Source organism: Heloderma suspectum, chromosome 6 (genome assembly GCF_057233095.1).
Source record: "Heloderma suspectum isolate Gila_16-S chromosome 6, 16-S_ref, whole genome shotgun sequence".
Lineage (NCBI taxonomy): Eukaryota > Metazoa > Chordata > Lepidosauria > Squamata > Helodermatidae > Heloderma > Heloderma suspectum.
Genome location: NC_139463.1, coordinates 126,637,090 through 126,660,021, shown reverse-complemented (window position 1 = coordinate 126,660,021; position 22,932 = coordinate 126,637,090). Strand labels below are relative to the sequence as shown.

The following is a 22,932-nucleotide window of genomic DNA, read 5'->3' as shown; positions in this document are numbered from 1 at the left end:
AGCGGCAGCAGCAGCAGGCCCGGCAGCAGCAGGCATGCCTCTTCCCCGGTGGTGGTGGCTTCTCCTGCAGGCCCTGGCTCTGACTTGGATTCCTGCACTGAGCAGGGGGTTGGACTTGATGGCCTTGTAGGCCCCTTCCAACCCTACTATTCAATATGATTCTATGATTCTATGAAGCAGCTGCACTGTGCGAAGCATGAAATGTTCCAGTGAAAATGTGTCTTTTAAGCTGTGCCTCTTTTGTGCATCTCCGAGGGTGCTGTAAATGGTTCTGATGCTGGGTTCTGGCATTGAATGTGGATCCTTTCTCCACTTGCAAACGAGAGAGGGATGCCGTTCCAGAGGAACAAGTCACAGTTCTGATCCGGCACTGGCAGTTGCGGGGCCTGGCTGTCTCCTCCCACAGAAACCCGATGAAAAAGAACCAGCAGTAGAAAGTTGCCTGTGTGGAATGCTACACAATTTTGTCACATTAGGACCGGGAACATCTGGCTCGTTGCTGCCACGCCAGATGCTCTGTTAATTTGATCCTGATTTCCCAGGTTTTCTTTGAGAAGCTCTTGGGAATGAGGAAATAAGTCTTAATGTATTTTGAAAAAAAAGACATGCTCTCTCAAAGTCCAAAGAGCAGCTACCACTGTCTTACCATTTTCTCCTTTTCCTTCTTCTCACTGCTCCTGTCCTTAATTGTCTTTTCCCCATTTACCTCCTCCTCAGCCAAGAATTGTATTGCTTTAACAGCTCAGTGCCACAATCTGCAGAAGCTCTCTGGAGCAGCTGCCTTTCAATCATCTTAACAAATTAGCCCTCTTCCATCTCTCTCTGAGGGCCCCTGTGGGGGTCTGACTGAACAAGGGAGATGTAACAAGATCAGGAGCTGTGTACTTCCTAGTTTCCATTCACAGTGTGGACCTGGTTGGTGGCATGTGCGATTCATTTGTATTGAGTGGACCGGCTGCGTAAAATGACAGGTCATGGGGCAAGGCTTACCTCCACGTTTTGCAAGGCTAAGGGCCAGACAAAACGACAGGTTAAAAGTGTTTGTGCCTTTCTCTGATTTTTTCCTGATTTAAATAGCAATCATGGGGTGGAGATGATCAGGATCAGGGCCATGCTGTGCAGAAAGAGGTGTTTTTTAAAAACCTTTTCCCCCCATGCCACAGTCCTGATGAAATTCACCCCTGAAGCTACTATTCTTGGGATTGTGGCACATTGGGAAAAGGTAAACCCCACCCTCCCTGTTGTCTGATCTTGTTTGCCCCCCCTGCTCCCACACTTAGAATTTAAATAGCAAAAATCAGACACATTAAATCAGCCTTCCCCAACATGGCGCCCTCCGTATGTGCCCCATCTGCAGGACGTGCGAGGAGACAAAGAGGCAGGAGTACCAGCTCACCCGTTCGCTGCCTTTACATCCAACGTTCTCTGGAGGCTAAGAATGGGGTGGGTGAAGGGAGCCATCCTGCACTGTGCCGGATGGTTTGTGGCCGTTAGTAGGGCCGGCATCAAGGGTAGTCATTGTTGGGCTCCTGCTGAGGGGCCATGCCTCAGCAGGGGCCCTCTAATAGCAGGGTGACTTCTTCCTCTTCACCATTGCAATCTGCTCGTTCCCCTGCCTCTCACTCTGGCCCAGGCAACGGTGGCAGTGAGGAGGAGGAGCAGCAGGTGCCATGGCCTCCTTGCTCTCTGGCTTTCTGCCTGCCAAGCAAGCAAGTGGGAGTAAAGATGAGGAGGAGGAGCAGTAGCAGCTGGTGACCATGGCCATGAGAAGGCAGACCCCTGGGGGAGGGCCGCATTGAGGGGGTCTTGCCTAAGGACCTTCAAAAACCTGGAACCGGCACTGGCCGTTAGGTTTGTTGTTCAGGAAGAAGGGGGCTCCCTGGCTCCTTCTGCACCACATATTCCTCACCCCTTCCCCTGATGACTGTTTTGCTGGGACCCAAATATATGCCTCCTCCTGGCTCACCTCATCGCTTTCCCATCTTGTTTACTAGGTGGAGATGGGTGCTTAACTTCCTCACTGTAATTCCTTAGTTGTTGGCCAGCTGGCTGCATGACAATTAGCATTTGGGATTTCATGGCTGTCAGTCTTAGGCCCAGATCCCATGGAAAGGCTATTCAGGAAGTGAGTTTAAGAACATCCGAAGATCCTTGCTGGATCAGACCAAAAGCCTATTTAATCCAGCATCCTGTTTTCCACAGTGGCCAGCTTACCAGATGCCTCTGGGAAGCCCAAAAGCAGAGCAAGAGGGTAATAGCCCTCTCTCTCTATGGTTCCTTAGCAACTGGTATTCATAGGCATGCTGCTTCTCATCCCGGAGGTGGCAGGTAGCCATCGTGACTAGTAGTAGCCGTTGATAGCCTTATTCTCCATGAATAATTCCCCACAGTCACTAAGCATAAAAATGTGAGAACATCCAAAGAGCCCTGCTGGATCCAAGCAAAGTCCAGCATCCTGTTTCCTGCAGTGGCCAACCAGGCGCCTACTTGGCCACCAACTGTGGAGTAACAGGTGAAAACTGCACCAGTGTGGTTTCCAGTCCCGTTCCGGTACATGTGGGAAGGTAGGGAGGTGATACAACCAAACATTGCCTCTGTCACATCCCATGACACGCACATGCTCAGTCTGCCCTGCTTGAGCTCTGCCAAACGGTTGCTTCTTTCCCCCTTGGTCCAGAAACCCTGCATCCGAAACCGGGTGGCCCTGTCTGGCCTCAGGGATGAGATGTGGACAGAAGAGCACGAGGCCACGATGGATCAGTTTCTGAAGGACATTACCAAGCAGATGCTTGTGTTTTACATCGATGACTTTGCCGGCTTGAAGGTGGAGCTGCATATGCCACATCAGGTTGGTCTTGCTCTGAATGTCCGAGACCTCCTGAGGGCTTCCCCGTCAGTTCAGCAGTGGTAACCATGGGGGAAGCGTAGCCTTCCTTCACAACATATGAGCATCAGATCAAAGTGGGCCCATCTAGTCTGTCATCATGTCTCTCCAAGTGGCCAACCAGATGCTTCTGGGAAGCCCCCACAAGCAGGGCTTGGCCTCCCCAGTTGGTTGACTCCAGTATGTATGTATGTATGTATGTATTTAATTTCTTAATTGCCCATCTGACCGGTCATCCAGCCACTCTGGGCGATGTACAACAGTACAGCTTGAAACAATAAAATTCCACATTAAAACATAGTATTTCTAAAAATACCCTAACCCACCCCAAATGCCTGCCTGAACAACCACGTTTTCAATGCGTGGCGGAAGCTCATTAAAGAGCTGGCATTCAGTGGCATACTGCTTCTGAACCTGGTGGCTCCATCTTGCTTTCATAAACTGTAGCCTCTGATTGTGAAGGTGTCTCATCCCCTTGTAGTAGTTGGGGGCCTTTCCCTCCCTTTCCAACCCCTGATACCTCAATAGGCTACCCATTGTCCTGATTGCCTACCATAAAATTAATCTACAAGGGTGTAAGTCCAATGCAGCCTTTCTGGTCCTATAGGTCACAATTTCTCCATTGCTCTGTATCCAACGGTGGGAAATGACTAAATTCCCCCAAATCCCCAGGCCCATTCTGCCTAACGGTAGTGGGGAAATCCTGTTCATAATTAAAAACAAAAAAAGTTGCATGTTTGTTTGTAACAGCCTGCCAGCCAACCTCCAGCCACTCCTAGTTTGCTCTTGGAAGGTATTTTGCCCACCCTGGGACAAGTCTCTGGTGTTTATCCCTGCTGAGGATTGGGGTGACAGTCAGGAGAGCTGCAGCAGAAACGCTGAAGTGAATCAGCTTCAAGGGTTCAGGGCTGCAAACTGGAAAGATGCATAGCTAGATGCAGAGGACAGTTCAGAGACTCTGTCCCCACCTGAATCCATCTCTAATTCAGCATTGTCCCTGCAGGAGCCGAAACAGCTCACTTATTTCATCCGCCAAGAGAATGTGGAAATCACAGAAGAGAATTTCCATGAGGTCGTGCAGTTTGGCACTGTCCGGAGTCCCTACATTGATTCCCTGATGCGTATGCTCAATGCAGTCTATCTTCCCCGGCTCTTTCGCCATGCATCCTGGCCCGAAAGTATAAAGAATGAATTTTTCTCAGAAATTTACCACTTCATGACCTCTCTCACAGGTAGGTCTCTGCCCTCCTTTCATTCCGTATTTGACCTTTACATGGGGCTGAATTTACCATTTTACTAAGACCTCCCTCCAAAGACTTGCCAGTTCAAATATATATTGCAGTCCAAAGCTCGTTTTGCCAATATTGCCCATATACTCACCACTCATCCTCTTCTTAGGCCATGGATGAGGGTTTTCTCCAATGACACTGACCTTTCTCTTCTGTAACAGACTGTGCACTCTGTCAATGTTCTACTGACAGCTTTCCTGGGATGTTGCTCTGGCATCACAGCACCACAGCCAGTGGTTAAACGGGGGCTTTCTGACCAATAGGGGAAGCCAGCCTTTTGCCTGTTTTACATATAAGATGGTTGTTGGCATGCTTAATATCTTTGCGCTCACATAGTTTCTTGGTGCCTCAGTCTTGTCACCCTTAAGCATATCCAGGTCAGAATTTATCCCTATATTTTCTCCTTATTGTATACTCTTGCAAGGCATTAGGAAGCTAAGCACATTCATTTAAACATATGATTTGCATAATTTATTCCCATGAGGTTTTTTTGCTTTTCTACATGACCTGGAACTTTTGGGTAAGGATCAAGATGCAGAGTGTGGGGTGATAGGTGGGTTGAATGGTAAGGGATGAGCTCTGGGGTCCTGGTGAGAAACTATGAACAGTCTTTTCTGTTCTGTGTTTTATAAGAAAGTAATTCCTTCCTTCTTTCCCCCACAATCCCTGTAGATACAAGTCAAGATCCTTCCTTCTTTCCTTCCTTACACCAAGACCCTTGTAGTCAACAAGTCATCAGAAAGAGATCTTCCTGCTTAGTCATGTTAACCAGACTCTCCATTTGTCTGTCTCCAGACACTCGCTCCAAAATGAGGGGCCGCACCGTCCTCTACATCCCAATAGAGTCTTTGATCATAAAGACGGAGGTAGCCTTAAAGGACAAAGCCCTGGTTCAGCGGCTGGAGAGTGAGTGACGGGTCTCTGGGGACCTGGGCTGGGGAGGTGGGGAGAAGGGGTAACAGGATCAGCAGACTAGGAGAAGGGCTGATGGGGAGGATAAAGCTTGACCGAGAGGCCTGCGAGAGGAGCAGCACTCAAGACGGTAAGTGAATTAACCCCCAGCAGCATATGAGCTGCATCCATCATTCCCAATCATGGAAAACGGGTTTGTCAGGCTGTGAGCACGTGCAGGGTCCCGTTTTGGGATTATTCGTTCCGCTGCAGGCATTCTGTCAGAAAATGGAATGCAGGGGCAGGTTAGGCCTCTTCCCCAGCCCTTCTACTTTATCTTTGTTCCTGTGTTGCCTCATGCTGAAATTTGCTCTTCTTCACCCCCTGTGCCCATCAAAATTCTGCATCACACACAGAATAAGGTGTGCAAATGAAACAAACAACAGTGCTGGAATTATCCCCCTTTTTAACCTCAGTACTTGAGCATTCACAGGTTTTCAAATTTTTTGTGAAGGGCTGGGGAAGGTCTGCAGGTTGAGAGAGGGACAGTCTAGGAGTCTGGGGATTGATGGGATGCTTGTGTGTACTGAAGAGAGAGGCTGCCAGTTCCAGAAGTGCTGTCCTCCCTTCCCTCACTGCAAGCCCCATATGGATCCTTCTGTTCTGGTTGATGAAGGGCCTTTCACCTGTCTCAGGTTCAACCCTTAGACTCTAACATTTAGAGGTCAGCTATTTTAGTGTCCACAGAGTGGTATATGAAGGTGTAGCTGAGGTGTTGCCCCCCCCCCCCCACACACCTATGAAGACTAGAAGCTTGGTCTTTTCAAAGAGGAACCAAGCTTTTCTTGATTTCATACTCAGCCCAGGCTCTGCTGGTGTGCTGGCAAAGAGAACTTGCTTCCCTTTCGTGGGTTTGATAGGTGTCCTGGCCTGGCCCAGAGGAGATGCCATCATTTGGGAGATGGAGGAGCACATGCTTTAGCAGCAGCCTTGTTGTTACTAAATCCCTATGTTACTGGGCAGCCAAACAGGATCATGTCTCCTGCTGTTCTGGAACAGTGGGGTGGTTTCTTGAAGGCAAGTGCTGGTAAATCTGGGAGAGGCTGAGGACATCCCAAGAGAACTGGAAGCAAACCACCAAGTAATTCAGACTCTCACCCTGGGGGATTCTCAGCTGTGGCTCGTATTCTCTTTTCACTTTGGGCATCTCTTCCCTGAGAAGAGATCCCTTCCTCTTCCGAAGAACATAAGTAGAGCTCTGATGGATCAGACCAAGGGTCCATCTTGTCCAGCATCATGTTTTCCTAGTGGCTAACCAGCTCCTCCAGGAGGCCCACAAGATGTGAAGGCAGTTGCCCCTCTTCCACTGTTGCCTCCCAAAAACTAATAGCTATCAATAGAGCTCTCTTCTTCCTCCATGGATTTTCTGCTCCCTTTCTTAGCCAACAGCCATCACCACATCCTGTGACAGCAAATTCTATACATGAATAGAATTTGTGTGAAGAAGCCCTTTCTCTTGTCTCTTCTGAATCTACTGCCAATCTCTTTCATTGAGTGACCCTAAGTTCTTGTATTTGTGAGAGAGGGAGAAAAAAAATCCACCTTCTCCACTTTTCGTACATCAAGCATGATTTTATCAACCTTTATTATGTGTCGTACCCCCTCCTCCCTGCATCCCCTTTCTGCTTCTCCCTGGGCTGCTGCCTTGTGACCAGCAACTAAGTTATGAGATGGTGGAGGTGAGTCATTCGTCATCTAGCTTTCCCGCACTTCCTCTCCTCAGGTCTATTATAAATCCTGCTATTATTGTTTTGGAAAAAATGAGGTGGTAGCAGTGAGGGGAAATGCACGCACCAAAAACCTAAGAATAAAAATGAGGGGCGGTGGAGGGGGGAAGCTGGGCTTCGATCTCGCAGTCAGGTCAGTGTGTCATTTTGTTCTCAGAGTGTGTAGAGCCCACAGCAGGGCTGAACTGGAGCATGTCCAGACTTGCTTTCAATGTCACAGCTCAACTCTGAAACACAAGAAACATATAATACAGGTGAAGAAGGCAGAGGGCCTTCAGATTGCCACTGGAGAAGCCCAGGCCACTCCCTCATGTGTGGAGAATTGGAGAATGGGAGCCCTGGCCCCTGGGCTTTCGTGGCAGCTGGCACTGCCTCGAGCCCTGGCTCTCACGCAACCAACTGCATTGATGCAGGCTGGCCTTGTTAAAAGGTCTGGCTGCCGCTTCAGAATCTGCAATGGTGTCCTTCAGAGTGCTGCAGCTTGTGACCCAAACAGTTTGTGCCGTCCATATGTTACAGCCAGGCTGCCTCTTTGGCCCATCTCAGTCCCTGAGCTCAGTCCAGAGTTTGTTGTTGTTCAGTCATTCAGTCGTGTCCGACTCTTCGTGACCCCATGGACCATAGCACACCAGGCCTTCCTGTCCTCCGCTCTCTCCCAGAGTGTGCTCAAGTTCATTCAGTCCAGAGTACCTTCCTGTTAATGCCAGCATTAAAGGCGCGTGCACACACACGTATTTCTGGTAGTTGCACACTGGCAGACCTCCCTTGCCCTGAAGATGACACCAAAGCAGAGCCCCAGTCTGCACACTTTTTGGAATGCGTCATGAAAACCTTGCTATTCTGATCAGCAGTGGATGGATGGGGAGTATTACAAATCCACAGGATTTTATTTTACTGCTCCTTTTAATTGATAAATTACCCATCCTAATTCCCCAGGTTGATATTCTTTTAGAGAGCTCTTCTGCCCTTTGCTTTCCTTATCTTGTGAGAGACCCTCTCCGTGCCTGCGGGGAAGAGCATGACCCTCCTGCTCCAGTCTATTCATCTGCCCCAAGGCAAAAGCCTTGTAGACAGAGTAACCCACTTCTCTTCTCCCCCCCCCCCCGCCCCACTCCCTGGAACTTCTTTTAACCTCTGAGTGCATTTCAAGTGTGAGGGGCAGGGTGAAATTCCTTGTGGGGCCACCAGTTTCCCTAGCTTTCCCACATCATCTGAAGTAAAAGTCCTCCTTTGAGGTGAAATTGGGCTTCACAGAGCCCTGGGCTCCAAGAACCCTTAGCTGGAGAGGCTGGGAATTGAACCTGAGCAGGCCTTCCGTGTGCAAAGCACTGGATGAGCCACCACTGGCCCACTGGCCTTCATGGACAGACTACATATGATGGCAGCACGCCCCCATGTCTTTAAATATAGGTCTGCTGTAATGTGTAAAGCTGGGGGTGAGATGGTACAATTTAAAGGGTGAAAGGGCAGGTAGGATGAACTCTTTTCCTGCCTGCCATATTCCCCCCTGCTACCTTTCCCCCTGAGGTAATTTCCCCCTCAGTTGTGCTCCTATAGCAGAAGTGATAAAATATTCCAAAGCTTTTAGTATTAGAGCCCAGGTGGAGGGGAAATTACCTCAGGGGCATGGATTGCAGGGGACAAAAACGGGGTGGGTGGGGAGGAGGGTTCTGCACCTCCCACCTGCATGCCCCTTTGTGCTTTGAATCACATCCTCTGTATGTAAAAACACAGGCCTGCCGCCATTAAGTGTGGTTTGGCCCTTGGGGCCTAGCCCAGTGCATCGTTGTTACATCCATGCCTCCCTCGCTTGTGTCCCAGGGGCCTCTGGTTCCATTACTGCTCCGCAGGCAAAAGTGTTGGTGAGAGAAATCGCCAGTCAGATCTGGAGCGGCAGCTCGTTTGTTCCGCCCTGCGCAAATTCAATTGAACATCTCGCTATGGACAAGGGGAAAAAGATGTTGACTGAATTATGCAGCGCGCGTGTCTCTATTAGGAATAATAAAGCAAAGCCTGGAGAAGGTGTGACTCACCGGGGGTAATTCTGTCCTTTTTCTTCATGCAAATGGCAGCAGGAGCCCACTGTGAGAGCACGCTGGGCCTACGTAGCCCATCCTCCCCTGTAACCCAGCTGCCTGTGGGATGTGTCACTTGTTGTGTTTTGAAGGTGTACCCACAAGATGTTTCCTGTGTACCTAAAATTGTAACAAATGTGTGTTTTAGTCCTAAGGAATCCACGCTTCAGGGATCTGGGCCTGGCTGCAGGTCCTTTCTGTACGGATAAACTCATGACTGCAAAAAGGCCTTTGCTGCCCTACTGCGTGTGAAGCAGCTCAAGTCTTCTTGCTCTCCTGTGTTGGTTTTCTTCTGGTGTCTGGGAGAGCCTACTCCTTGTTCATTCCGTCTTGCTTGTGGCATTAATGTAAATCGCTATTACTGTTGGCTTTTACAATGAGTGAAAATAAAAAGGCTCTTAGTAACAACAGGCATTAATTGACCCGTTTTCTGGACTGAATGCATCAACCCTTCAGTATGGCCTTGCCTTGCTTGGAAGTGGGTGGGGGAAATAGACTTCAGAGTGTTCGTGTCTCTCCTTTCCCCAGTGTTGTAGGTTCAAACAAACAAACCAAGCACAAAGGGCCAGCTTGGCTTGTTCATCACTTTTTATCTGAATCTGAGCATGGGAGTTTCAGAAAACCAAACAAAAGTGGAACATGGCCCTTTTAAAAGTTTAAAAGTGTTATGAAGAAATCCCCCACTGCCAAACACAGATGGAGGATTTGGAATTCACATGATTGTCCCATAATGAGAGGCCTGTGCGGTTGGCAGCGCCCAGCCTGCGATGCGCCGTGCGCATTAAAATCTTCCCATGGCTGGATATTTTGCATGGCAATGCATGCTTGGGTTAAGCATCCAATTGGCTACCTCAGGGTCGTCTCTTGTGTGACTAAAACCTCAGCTGTTATCAAGCACTTAGAGATACTTGGCTATTCTAATCCCTGGGCTGCGTGATTGTCTTACCCCTGTAATTTGGCACGGAGACTGCAGCTTCCACGCTGTGATACTAACTCTTCCTAGATGGCTGCTCTCTAGCTATTAGCCTCTTCCATTCCAAGAGCAGGGGGAGGCAGCAAACTTAGTTAGCTTCAGTTGCCACAAACTTTCCCCACAGCGGGAGCCAGACAGCTCCTTTGGGGAATTTCCTCCACTGGGAGTCTTGTGTACCTGGGATTGTTAGGGCTTTCCTGCTTTCTGCAGCACAGGGAGCCCCCATTCTTATGCAGACATGTTGTGCCTCCTCCTCTTGGCTTCCCCCCACAATGCACTTGGATGCAATGCATTTGGGATCTATCAGACAACAGACCACAAAGTAGAAGGTAATTTCTGCACTTTCCAGACGCAGCAACCAAAGTCCCATATTAAAGAGCAGGGATGACAACGCATTTTGGCAAGCTGCAGTACCTTGCATATAGAATTGTTGGGACAAAGAACTCACTGTGTTCCACTCTCCTTTGCTTTCTGATGTGTGGGAGAACAACATGGTGCTAACACGTAAAAGCATCGAGCTCACAACAGTGTGCGTTCACATGGAACAAAGGAAAATGGCATCAGGTACTCTTGGAGTGACACCCCCACCCCTGCCCCACAAAGGACATGCCCCTTTACTGAATGGGTCACACTGTCTTTTTGTACCAAAGTATTTCCCCCACTTTTCTCTGCCTAAGAGGACGGGCTTCAGTGAAGCTATATGAGGATATCCTGGAATTCTTTTATGCTTTCTGGAGAGGAAGCAGACTGTCCCTGTAGGCAGTCTTGGAAGAAATGGCGCAAGCCAATTTGGATGGCTTTAAAATGGGTTAGACAAATTCCTGGAGGAGGAGAAGGCTATCAATGTCTACTAGTCCTGATGGCTATGTGCCACCTCCAGGATCAGAGGCAGTATGCCTATGTACACAAGTTACTGGGGAACATGGGCAGGAGGGTGCTGTTGCACTCATGTTTGGGGGTTGGACTCAATGGCCTTGTAGGCTCCTTCCAACCCTACTATTCTATGACTATTCTATGATTCCTGCTTGTGGGTTTACTGTGGGAAGCTGGTTGGCCACTGCGTGAACAGAATGTTGGACTAGATGGACCCTGGGTCTGATCCAGCAGGGCTGTTCTTATGTTCTTAAGCCCACGTGGGCAAATAGTCCAAAGAGTTGGGCTTTTGAGGGCCACATTCCAGTGGTGGGCAGTGCTGAAGGCAAAAGGGGATGGGCCAAAATACCACCATATTGTAGCTTCCAGCTCTTCCTGCCAGTCAGTAAGCCATAGGAGTGGCATTTCAACCTTTTAGAATGGAGAAAAAGCTGCGCAAAATCTGGGACACCACCAAACAATTGTTGGTTGGGGAAAGTGGGTGTGGCCTTCTGGGGACCTTTCTGCACTTGGCACCTGGCCATGAGGTTTTGCACTCCTGCTCTGAAATATTATGTCTGCCTTTCCACTGCCTGTGTAACCCAGTGATTCACAGTTGGTGCAAACCGTGCATGTTAATTTGTTGACCAGTGTGGTGAATTTCTACGTAGGAGACACAAGTCATGCTGTAGGGCGGCCCATCAGGGATTGGGCTGCCCTGCCCCATTGCTTAACTGACCAACTTTACTTGAGGTCCTAATCTCTGCTGTCATAACTAGTGTGCTGCACAACCACTTCACCATTAAAACTACCCCAGGATATTTCACAGTACATGCAGGAAGGAAAGGCCCACAAGCCTGTACAGCTTGACAGGCCAGGGGATTGTCTGCTTGTTGCTGTTGTTCCAGCTTCCATGATTCACTGGACCCGGCAGATCAAGGAGGTGCTAAGGGCCCAAGAGGCTGTAGAGAGCAGGGAGAGCTCAGGCCCACTGGAAGAGATTGAGTTCTGGCGGAACCGCTGCACGGACCTCTCTGAAATCAGCAAGCAGCTCTGCCAGCAGGGGGTGAAGCGCATTGAAGCCATCCTGGCACTTTCCAAGTCTTCCTATGTGAGCCCATTCCAGAGACTCTCCAAACAGATACAGGTGGGTGCCTTTGGATGGAATAGGGCAGGCAGCCTTCCCCAACTTGGCACCCTCTAAATGTGGCTAGGGTTTTATGGGAGTTGTAGTCCAACACATTTGGAGGATGCCAAGTTGAGGAAGGCTGGAATAGGGAGACAGTTGCCAAAGGACAATGGGTTTAGGTTTCTCTGACAGAGGACCCTCCAGGCTGCTGGCGGAAGTGGAGGCATTTCCTTTATGGGAAGACCTCAGGAGCTGGCTCAGCATTCGGGAGCGGCCTGACTTTGGTCCTGGGCGGCTTGTCACTGGACTTTCTTTATTGCTGTTTGCCCTTGCTTTGCAGGATGGGTCGGAGCAGGCCCAGTCCAACCTCCGGTTCCTCTCTATCCTGAAAGAGCCATTCCAGGAGCTCGCCACACTGCGACCTAAAGATATCCCTGAAAAGCTGCCTCACCTCATCAGTCTCGTCCGCATTGTGTGGGTCAACTCCCCATACTACAACAGCCGAGAGAGAATCACAGCGCTTTTCCGGAAGGTGAGGGCTGCACTTCTCTATTCCCTAGACCAGGAGCGGGCAGAAGGAAGATCTCCAGATGTTTTGGACTTCGACTCCCGGAAGCCCCTGCGAGCATGCAAGTGTCCAGGAATGCTGGGAGTTGATGGCCAAAACATTTGGAGATCTACTTTCTGCCCACCCCTGTTCTCGACTGTTCTGTTTGGGTTTTTTATTATTTAAAACGTTTCTAAGCCACTTTTCTTTTAGAAAAGAATATCCAAAGCAGTTTACAGTATTCAACATAAAATACCCGTAAGAACACAATAAAACATTTCAACTAAAAAGCTTATTATACCAAAAAAAGCAGTCAGAAATCATAGCAAACCAGCAGAAGCAGGTAAAAACAAACACCCCAGCAGCAAGCACCCATTAACCTTGGAGAATAAAAAGGGTTTGACCTGTTGCACAAATGACAAAAGCCAGCCAAGTCTACCTGGGGAGAGCATTCCTGAACTGGGCTGCCACCACTGCAAAGCACTGTACCTGGTCACCACCTGCTGATTCTCTGAAGCTGGGGTACCCAGAGCAGGGCTTTTGACATAGATCTTAAATTCCAGACGGGTTCATATGAAAACGAGGAAACACTGCTGTTTTGCGGTATTTGGCTGTATGGGTTATTTGGCAACTTTGCTGTGGTTTGTCCAAAGCACCCTTCCCTAACCCGGTGTCCTCCAGAATGGGGAAGGCTGATCTCAGAGATAAGATGAAGGGGATGCTGAAGTGGCATCTTTTCACTCCTCCCCAGATGAGCAACAAAATCATCCAGATGTGTTGCAAAGACATCTCCCTGGACCGGCTCTTTGAGGGCTACATCAACTCGTCCCGGCAGACTCTCCAGGGCTGCATTGCCTGCATGTCATCTTGGAAAGAGTCCTACCAGCATGCAGCTTATATGCACAACAAGTAAGCGGCCTTAGGCTGGGAGGGGAGTGCCATGTGAGCATTCAGAGCTGCCTTATACGGAGTCGGGCCACTGGCCCATCGAGCCCAGACTTGCCTCCTCTGCCTGCAGCAGCTTTCCAGGGACTCAGGCCGAGGAAGGCCCCTTTCCCAGCACCTACTGCCTGAGAACTTTTAAGTCGAGGTGCCAGGGGTTGACCTGTTGACCTTATACAGGCAAATCATGTGCCCTGGCTCACAAAAGAGGCCTCTCTCTGGGAGCATCTCCAGAAGGGGACTGGTTACTTCATCTCCTCATGGGAAAGGCTGTGCCAAGTGGACGGGTGGGCGGTGGGGGGGAACCCTCTCTCAGGCACAGCCTTGCCTCCTCATGGACCAGTTGCAGCCCCACTGTCAGCCTGCTTGTATTCAAGCCCCTCCCCGTGTGTGCTCCTGGCTGAATTCTTCAGTGCTCTGTCTCTTCAGTCTTCCAGCTGTGGCAGGCATTCTCTGTGGTGGCTTGGGTTCTATTTCAAGGGACAGGAGGCCAGGGCAAGCTGATGGGCAGTGTGTGTGGGGGGGAGCTGCTGATGTCAGGGGGGGGGGGCTGCTTTGCAGTTGGCAAAGAAAGCAGGCCTTTGCTGCCTTTCCAGAGCTTAGAGTTGAGGAAGGGTGATTGTCTTAGGCTGGAGACAGGCAAGAAGCAGAGGGCTGAAAGCCCTTTGGAAAAGGCAACAACCTGTTGTGGTGTGTGTGCTTGTCCTGCTTACGGCACTGTTGAATAGGCTGGAAGGTTTTATGGATTGTTTCTGAAACTTCCCAAACCTGATTGACCAGAGGCAAAGACAGTGAGGCAGAAGAGACATATGTGAAGTGAAACCTCTCCCAAGCCACTTTCAATTGTCTTAAAAAAAATTTTGTTCTGTCTCCAGTCCTGTTTTTTGTCTTCCCTCAGTGCCTCCATAGCACTTTTATCCCCCCACCCCACCACCACCCAGTGAGAGTCCTGATGTTCTGTGAGCAGGAAGCCAGCTACACAGTCTGCATAGGCCACTCTTATCCATCCTAACATGGCCCCTCCCCTCTCAGCTGTGTGAGTCAATGGGGAACTGTCTCAGTTTGTGTTGTGTTGTTGAGTGGATGTCGTCTGAGCTGATGCAAAATGAGAGCTGGGCCTGCTTTTTATGGCCCATACCTATCCCTCATCCGGATCCTGATGGCAGCTGATCCTTGGCTTTCCAGCTCCCCTTCAGCCCTGGCTGTGTCGTCTGTTCCCCGATTCTCCTAGCTGTACTTCAGAAATAATGCAACATAATCCATCATTATGATTAGAGATGTCAGGTTTAAGTGGGTGCCTGGTCCTTGACAATTAAGTCTAAGTGTTACTTGTCTGCTTCAAATTCAAATTAGTGGGGCTGGATCAATATCATAAAAGATATAAAGACGTTTAACAGGCGAGCAGCTCTGATGCGAGGCAGGCATGGCCAGGCCTGGATTAGGCACTCCAGCCATACTCCTGGGGTGAGGGCCTCGCAGGTTCCCAGAGCTCTTTGATTAGATGATTTCTGCAGAACTCTCTTGCCTGCATGGGGGGTGGGGGGTGGGGGGAAGTGAGGGATGCGGGCAAACAGGGGAACTGACTCACTATCCATCAGCGTCTCCCTCCTTCCTCAAGATGTCTGAGGTCTCCCTTGGGGAGAGTTCTGTCTGTTCTTCTAGGATTGGGATGTCCAGTGGATACTCTCTGATCAGTATCCTGTTTCTGACACCTGTTTGCTCTGTGGTGCGTCGACAGCCCGTAGGCTTGGCAGCGGATAGGACCCCTTGCCCCAGATCTGCCGTGGGGATGGGAGTTGTGACTCTCTTAACTGTGTGCCTCCTCCGACAGGCTTTCTGGGAGGGGCTGGGTCCTGGACCAGACCAGCATCTTCGCCCAGGTCGATGCCTTTGTCCAGCGGTGCAAGGACCTCCTGGAGGTATGTGGGATATCGCACTGGCCGGCCTGGTCCCACAAACCTATTCCCTGGTTTGTTTCCTGTTGGTTTCCAGGGATTCCTACTTAGAATGCTGTGTGGATGACCAGGGCTTTGGTACCCAGGCTGGCTCTCTTGCAGGACAGGCTGGACCCAGCTCATCTGGGATCTCTTCTGAATCTTCTGGCCACCTGACTGGCAGGGGACTGGGTTAATGTATCAGCTTTAGCTTTCCCTGCAGGATAGAGAGATGGCAAGCTCAGTTCACCTCCAGGAGGGGAGGAGTGGCGGGGTGAGCAACAGCCCCTCTGTCTTTTCCACCTAGGTCTGTGACAGCCAGCATCACTTTGCACGTTGGGAAGATGGCAGGCAGACTCCACTGCCCTGCTTCTTTGGCCAGCGGGGGCCCCAGATGGCCAGGAGCCTGCTGGAGATAGAGGAGACCTTCAATAAGTATCTCAACAATCTCCGGAATGTAAAGGGGGGAATCCTGGATGTGAAGAACACTTCTTGGCATGAGGACTTCAACCAGTGAGAGAAGCTCCCGGCTACCCTAAGCTGGAAGGGCTTGTGGTGGTGGGCTTTGTGTGTGGGTGGTGGTGGTCAGGGGGTTTGGCGGCTCTGGCCTGAAAGGGCAGGAGCGCTGGGAAGAGACAAGTCTGCTCTGAGGCTCTTGCTTGAGTTAGTATATGGAAATAAGCAGATACTGAGGATGCTGGGAGGGCAAGAAGAGCCCCTCCTGATATGGGGCACGCTCCAGTCAGGGAACTGCATGCTGCCCTCTCCTTACAACTTGCTCTCCCTGGTGGCCTCAGCTTCCGTGCCGGTGTCAAAGACCTGGAGGTGATGACCCAGAACCTGATGAGCTCTGCCTTTGAGACCGTGAAGGACGTGGAGCATGGCGTGGAGATCCAGGACATCTTCCATCACTTATCCTCACGAGAGGTATGGCTGAGCCAGTGACTGTCCCTTGGCTGAATCTGAGGCAGGGATCAGCCCTGCGGGGTGACACAGCAAGTGCCCCTGCGTGTGGGTCTCCATACTCGCAGCAGTGTGTGGGTTGAGCACCTTTGCGGCCTGGAGCAGAGCTGTGAGGACAAAGGGTGCGGCTTCCTGGGAGGCCTGAGCTGTGGCGCCCTTAACTGGGGATCATTCTGGGAGGGGCTTGCCTCGCCTGGCCTAGCTGGCACAGTGTGAGCCAACAGTTAGGCCTGCCGAGTGCTGCTCGTGAGAGTCCCGGGAGTGATGGGAGGCCTGGGTAGCAGAGGAGGGGAGGGGGTGCTTGGGAGAATTGTGGGGCACCTGTGGGAAAAGAGCTCCATGCTCCTCAGCCTGGGAAGTGCACCCACCGGGCCTGCTCCCTCTCTCCCAGCCCATCAGACGCACCTTTGACAAGAAAACGGTAGACATCTACATGCTGTTCAACAGGGAGCTTTCCCTGGTCAACAAAGAGCTCAGCAAGAAGGTCCCCTTCCTGCCACCATACATGTGCCATTACTCAGGCCTGGCGCACTGGATGCGTGCTCTGCGGCGGCGTGTGGACAAACCCATGAAGGTAGGGCTCTGCTCCAAGGGACTGCTGGAAAGACATTTGGCTGCTGCCCTTCCAGCCTGGCCCTGAGCCTGAGCTCTTGGCTTAGGCGGGTGGAGCCACGGAACATACACAAGCCCCAAGAGTTCTGGCAGTCAGGGAGGGGGCGAGCGGGCGCAGTCAGCTTGGACTATACCTGAAGCCCCCTCCATGCTGGCTGAGTAATAAGCCCCCCGCTCCCACTGCCACCATGCAGTGCGCGAGTGCACGTTTCCACCAATTTCAACTTGTTTGCATATCTGTCTGCTCCCTAATATGGTAGAGAAGACATGCAGTGGTTGATTCCACTCTGTTTTCCATCCTGCACCTAGCAAATAATACCTGGTGACGCAGAGCTAGTCCTCTCCCACAGTCCTGTGCCTTTACTTCGCATCAGTCTTGTGTTGCAGCAGGTGGGGTGTGTCCCCCCCCGAGCCCTGCTCCGTGGGATTTGGGGGCCTATTGCTGGTCAGCAAGAGCAGTTGGCCCTTGCTGTGGCCACAGACACTCTTCTTCATTCATCAAACAACCTCGTTGGGTTTTTTGGTCTATTTCTCAGGTATTTACCTCAATAACATCCTCAGTCGCTGAGTTCTTTTTGACAGGTTTAATTATACGTTGGGTAGGAACAAAACAGCATTTCCACCATCAGTCAGGCCCCCCTCCTTTCTTTGTGCACACTTGAAAATTGAAATGGCCAAACTGTGTTAGGATGTAAAGCCAACTGTCTGCAAAGCGGCCCCCCTTGAACTCCCTGCCCAAATCCTGCTTCTCCCCTGCCAGGAACCTTCTCTTTATGCTGATGTTAGCTGGCAAATTCCTGGACCCTGGTGCCCCTCTGCCCTCCTTTAGATTTTGCTGTGTAATGGTGTGCATGCCAGTCCCCAAACAGGGCTCTCAGCAGGCAAAGCAAACACATGCTTTCGTACTCTCTCTCTAGCCCAGCATTTCTCACACCTGGGGTGATGTGGGACACAAACACTTCTGCATGCCGTATGGCAAGGAACCTGTGGACAGTCATAGCTCTGAGTTTCCTGTTAGGATTCCTAAGCACTCATGGCCAAGTTGCAAGTTGAAACAGGAACTGGTGGGGAGGAGGAGTATAGGGGTGGTGGGGAGGGCAGCCGTTGGGAGGGTGCATCGAGGAGGCTGATGGAAGTATGAAGAGACATGGGGATGGATGTGGTGGGGCCTGGGTGGAAGGCAAGAAGTGTAGCAGGGGCTGTAGGACCTGGAGGGTATAACCCATGTTTAGGGACAGAATAGAGTAGGTCCAGCAAGCCTGGGGAACAACGTAAGCTTTTGGAGCTCTTATTGAATATCTGTTGGATGCTCTATTTCGCTGTTGTCATGTAAATGGCAAAATTGGATTTGAATTGGAAAATCTCTGCTTTCTTGTTTCTTCTTCCTTCCTAAGTACATGTTTACCCTGATTGGCTGCTTCAGGATTAGAACTCTGTGCCACATATGTCTAGAGGCAGAGGCCTTCAGCAGCGGGGCCAGCCAGAGATCTCAAGCTCTGATTGGCACTTGGTGCAGTCTCCTGATAGGCTGGGGAACACATGCAGCCCCTCCTGGGCTGGATTAGGCGATACCCTCATCTTGAATATCCAGCCTGTTGAAGCCCCTGGCCAACACACCAGGACAGTGGGACTTCTTCCTTGCTTGAATCAACCCCAACTCCTGCTCTTGCTCGCCCGATCCTTGCCTTCCTGTGAATTGCCTTTTTGAATGTTGACCTCACCTGCTGCCACTGCAGCCCTTGGAATTTACCTAGCCACTAGTCCCAAGTTGCTGCTGGTCTGATAGGGCATAGCAGCCTGCCAGCCTGACTCCTAATGGTCCTAGAACACAGCAGGTTTCAGAAATGAGCGGTTTGGAACATGCCTATGGTAGGTGCACTTATACGTGTGTTTTGGATTAGTTTAATTCTGCCAGGACCCACTAGGAGGCAGGTTACCTGATGGAAAATCTAGGAGAGGAGCTGGCAGGGAATGGATGCTGGCCGAGGGTGAAGGAGTAAGCCAAGGTCAGTGTGGGCAGTGTCCAGAATTCTGCTCGCGTGTGCAGTGCTCCACAATGTGGCCTTGAGGTGCAGGATCCCTCTTGAGATGGATGGCCCTGGCCAGAGGATGCTCTTGTCATCCCACTGGCTGGTTGGGAGGGTTGCCCCATCCTCATGCAGGGCTGCTGTGCAGGTGGCTGTTTGCTCAGGCCCTTTGGCCCACCCACCACTCCATCGACCCGGCGCTGCCCCCCCCCCCATGCCCAGGTTTTCCAACCTGACTTGAAGGTGCTCATTGCCCCACTGGCTGCTCCCTTCCTTCTGCTCTCAGCCCCTTGCCTCCCGCTTGGGGCTTCTTCCTCTTCTCTGTGCAGTCATTGGGGTCATGAGCTTTTGTGTCCCCACCACAGGCCCATGCCTTGGCCCCCAACGCCCCCCTGAGCCCCCCTTCCCAGCCCCCTCAGCTCCCACATCTCCTGGCAGCCTCCCCCATCCTGCATCCCTCCAGATGGTTTACACCGCAAGTCTAGTCAGTGTGGCCAGTGGTCAGGAATGATGGGCACCATAGTCCAAAGCCGTCTAGAAGGATGCAAGGTGGGGGAGGCTGGCCTAGCTAGGCTCCAGCAGCAAACAAAGACAACATACAGTTCTGTGATTCAATGTCAATGGTCTCCCTTGAGCTGCGTTAGGATGGATGTGGCCTCTGTATGGAAAGAATAACTTGGGGATGGTTGTCAAGCCCTCCTATGCCTTGAACAATGACCAGGGAGGGGTCAAGCGACTTTGTGCGGGCTGGGGCTTGACTGCACTTGTGTCATAATGCTCACACACCCCCAGTCTGCCATGGGGCGAGAGGAGAACACAAGGAGTGTGCGGTGGGCTTCTGTGGGAGATGACAATTTGCATGGCTTTGTACATCCAGGATCTGATCCTGCAAAGCACACATGGGTATGGCTTGTTAGCCAGCAGCCTCAGTGGTTAGGGTCTAGTCACATGCACAGTATGAAGCGGACTCTTTCTGTGGCTTCTGCAACAACCGATGATATGGACAGATCGCAACTGAACAACCCCATGGTCAATGCACACACATGGCAAGCGGGGGCGAGGAAAGGGTGGTGAGCTGTGGTGGCATGTGCTCCCCTTCCCATCCCTAACCAGGACATTGCCCTGCTCCCGATGTTTTAGGGATGGGGTGGGGCTCACCTGTGTGTGCATGGTACACCTGCTCTTGGCTGCTGCTGGGAGGAGAGAGTGTCAGGGCAATGCACTTGGGACAGTGGAGAGTATTGGCAGTTGGGATGCGGGGATTACTACGAGAGAGACGGTTCCAGAACTTTGTGCTTACAGCATCTGCTCACCCCTTTCCATGGCTTCTTTGGGTGGGGTGCTGTGGGTGGCAGCCCCAATTCCTAGATTGGGCATTTGGTGTTTGTGAGGGCAGCCCTGGAGATGCTGCACTGTAGGGGTTCTAAGCAAAGAAGTCTTGGCAAAGCACTTGTGAGGACTGTAATGTGGTGGTTGTTTTTTGTAAAGTCCCCCCGTGGAGCATCGCATCTTTCTCTGTGTTGTGCAAAGTCCCCTTTCCTCACAGATTCCCGTCACTGAAGTGCAGGACATGAGGCTGAGGAGAGAGAGGGAGCCTTGTGCTCCGTGCTTGCTTCTCGTCTGAGTTCTGGTCTGCCTGTTTGGGATTCATATACTGATGGTGGTGTGCTGTGATTGGGTGTGGTGTTGTTCTGTCATTCCAATATGGCTGGAGATGGTGGTGGGGCAACTTTCCCTACTTCCTTTTTTCCTTGCCATTGGGCTCCGTGGGTGGAGGGCGTTGAGTTACACCAGCCCTTGATCTGGTGTGACTTTGTTTTCAAAGTGGATGTGAAATGGGAACGGAGAGGGTGTGGATGCAGCATAAGTGCTCTTCCCCCACAGCCCTCCAACATCAGGCCCCCTCTCCTGGCAGGTCATCTTTGGTGGAGTGGATTTCCCAGCTGAGCTCTGGGTTTGCCAAAGGGAGTGAGATCCTTCAGGAAGGCCTGGCAGAGGGCACTTTCCGCTGATGTGATCCACTCTGCTTCATCCTAATGCCCTCTAGCTGGTGGATCCTAGTTAGGATTGCACTACAAGTCTCCATGTGGTATCATTTTGCATGGAAACCTACAGTACTGACTTGTGGGAATCTGTTCACACATGACTGGAATGCAGCTGCCTTTGTGGTGAGTCTTGACAGAATGTTTCAGCTCAGAGAATGGTCCATCTTTGATACAGAAATGCTGCTTTCCCTGGAACAGGGAGATGAGGACAGTGTAATGGGGTCACTTTGGGCTGGGAGAGCCTGGAGAAAGGAAGCCATGTGTTTCCACGATGGGTTTCTTCTGTATTTGTGTGCCAAGTGAGTAAACCTCAACTTTGGGGAATGTCACTGACCTGGGCACAGGAGGGGGCATGGACTGAAATACCAATCCCTGCTGGGAGGAGGTGTTGCTCCTAAAGTTCAAGCGGTTGACTGTTGTAACAGTTGTCTCAACTTCAAGACATGCCGGATATGGGCATGGAATTGGTGTGATTCTCTCCACTTGTAACTGGCCAGATGCTCTGCCTTGCTGGTCAGCGGGAGGCTGATTGCAAGAACCCTTGGGCTGGGCTGAGGCAAGGACCTTACCTTGCCCCCAACCGTTGCCCTCGTGAAGCAAACAGGCTTATCCTGACTAGACTACACTATTGATGGAGGGCAGGAAAGACCAAGGAATATCACTCAAGTCATGTCCATCAAAGAGCAGGCACAGGTTCATGGGTGGAGAGGGGTAAGGGGTTTGCCCCAGCTCTCATTGGCTGCTGACCCTTGGTGAGTCTTTGAAGGCCATTGGTGACCCCATCCCCCCATGGTGCATTACTTTTAATGCAGGGCAGCTTTCTCTCTCTCCTGTACTGGTGGAGAGACCCTCATGCTGGGGGAACCAAGATGTCATGGCTGAATCAGCTCTGCTAATGACAAACACTTTTTAAAAGCCTTTCCTTTATTATTTTTAATGTTGGCACAAATAACTGGCCCGATTTTTCTTGGTGACATATGTTGTTTTCTTTATTACACCCACCGGAAAGAGTTTAATGGGCAACCAGGATCTTATTTTCCCATTTCATTTGTGCCCACTGTTGACCAAGCAGTGAACTAATGTTCTCGTTGAGCTCAAGACTGGGAGATGGAGCCCAGTGGGCTGCCAGTAGGGAGGGCGGGAGGGAGGGATAGGGCAGGAAAAATAGGTGAGCTGAAAACCAGCTGCTGTTCAGCTAATGTCCCTCCCTCTGACAAGCACACAGGAAGACCTCTCCCACATGAGATAAGAACTTGGGTGAGTTGATATGGTATTATTACACCCTCCCTGGTCATACACATTCGCATGTGCCTTTAGAACCACCAGAACCAGTCCTTTCCAGTGAAAGAGGGGCAGCTGTGCCAACAGGCAGAGAATCTGGATAGCATTTTTCTGCAGCACAAAGAGTGATTGCTGACCAACTATCTCTCTGCATAGGAAGGGAGGAGAACGTGGATCTGCCAGGTCATTTGGACCAGAGGCACTGCTGGGATTGGACTATGGGGCACAGGTCTGGGGCCCTGAGGTCCAGGAGGGCCCCAAATGGCCCTGACAGGTGGCTGTTGGGAGCACTGAGGGAGACGGAGGCAGCTCCTCCTCCTGCTGCTGCTGCCAGCATGGAAAGTGCCGTGGTGGTGGCTGGTCAGTGCTGCGCACCATTTTAAATGGCAGTATTTTTCTTTATTAACTTTGATTAGCAGCACACTGAACCAATCTGATGCGGCCTTTGGGGCGGGGGCGGGGGTGGGGGACACTGGAGAGATGAGGGACCCCCCCCCCAAGACAGCCTCTGATTAGTTCGGATTGGTTCACCAATTAAAATGGTGCGAGGAGGAGGAGCTGCCGCCGCCAGGTTTGAGGTGGCTGTCAGGGAGAAACCCCCCCCCCCCCGGATATCTTGTCTGGGGGTTCCTCAGAGCTGGCTGCGCCTCTGGTTTGAACTGAACTCCGAGGTAAAGCCTGTGTTTTGCGTGCAGAAGGTC

The 22,932-nt window shown here is 51.2% G+C and overlaps 1 protein-coding gene across 1 annotated transcript in view; it reads left to right on the top strand.

Annotated features, from left to right (window-relative positions):
• The window catches only part of DNAH2 (dynein axonemal heavy chain 2), a 112,941-nt gene that overhangs the window by 16,933 nt on the left and 73,076 nt on the right, over positions 1-22,932 (top strand). Inside the window, exons 3-12 of the mRNA XM_084806699.1 lie at positions 2,678-2,848; positions 3,888-4,116; positions 4,969-5,079; positions 11,660-11,898; positions 12,221-12,412; positions 13,179-13,336; positions 15,201-15,288; positions 15,611-15,816; positions 16,101-16,230; positions 16,658-16,840. Of these exons, the coding sequence (XP_084662825.1) occupies positions 2,678-2,848; positions 3,888-4,116; positions 4,969-5,079; positions 11,660-11,898; positions 12,221-12,412; positions 13,179-13,336; positions 15,201-15,288; positions 15,611-15,816; positions 16,101-16,230; positions 16,658-16,840 (1,707 nt within the window). The remainder of the gene's footprint in view (positions 1-2,677; positions 2,849-3,887; positions 4,117-4,968; positions 5,080-11,659; positions 11,899-12,220; positions 12,413-13,178; positions 13,337-15,200; positions 15,289-15,610; positions 15,817-16,100; positions 16,231-16,657; positions 16,841-22,932) is intronic.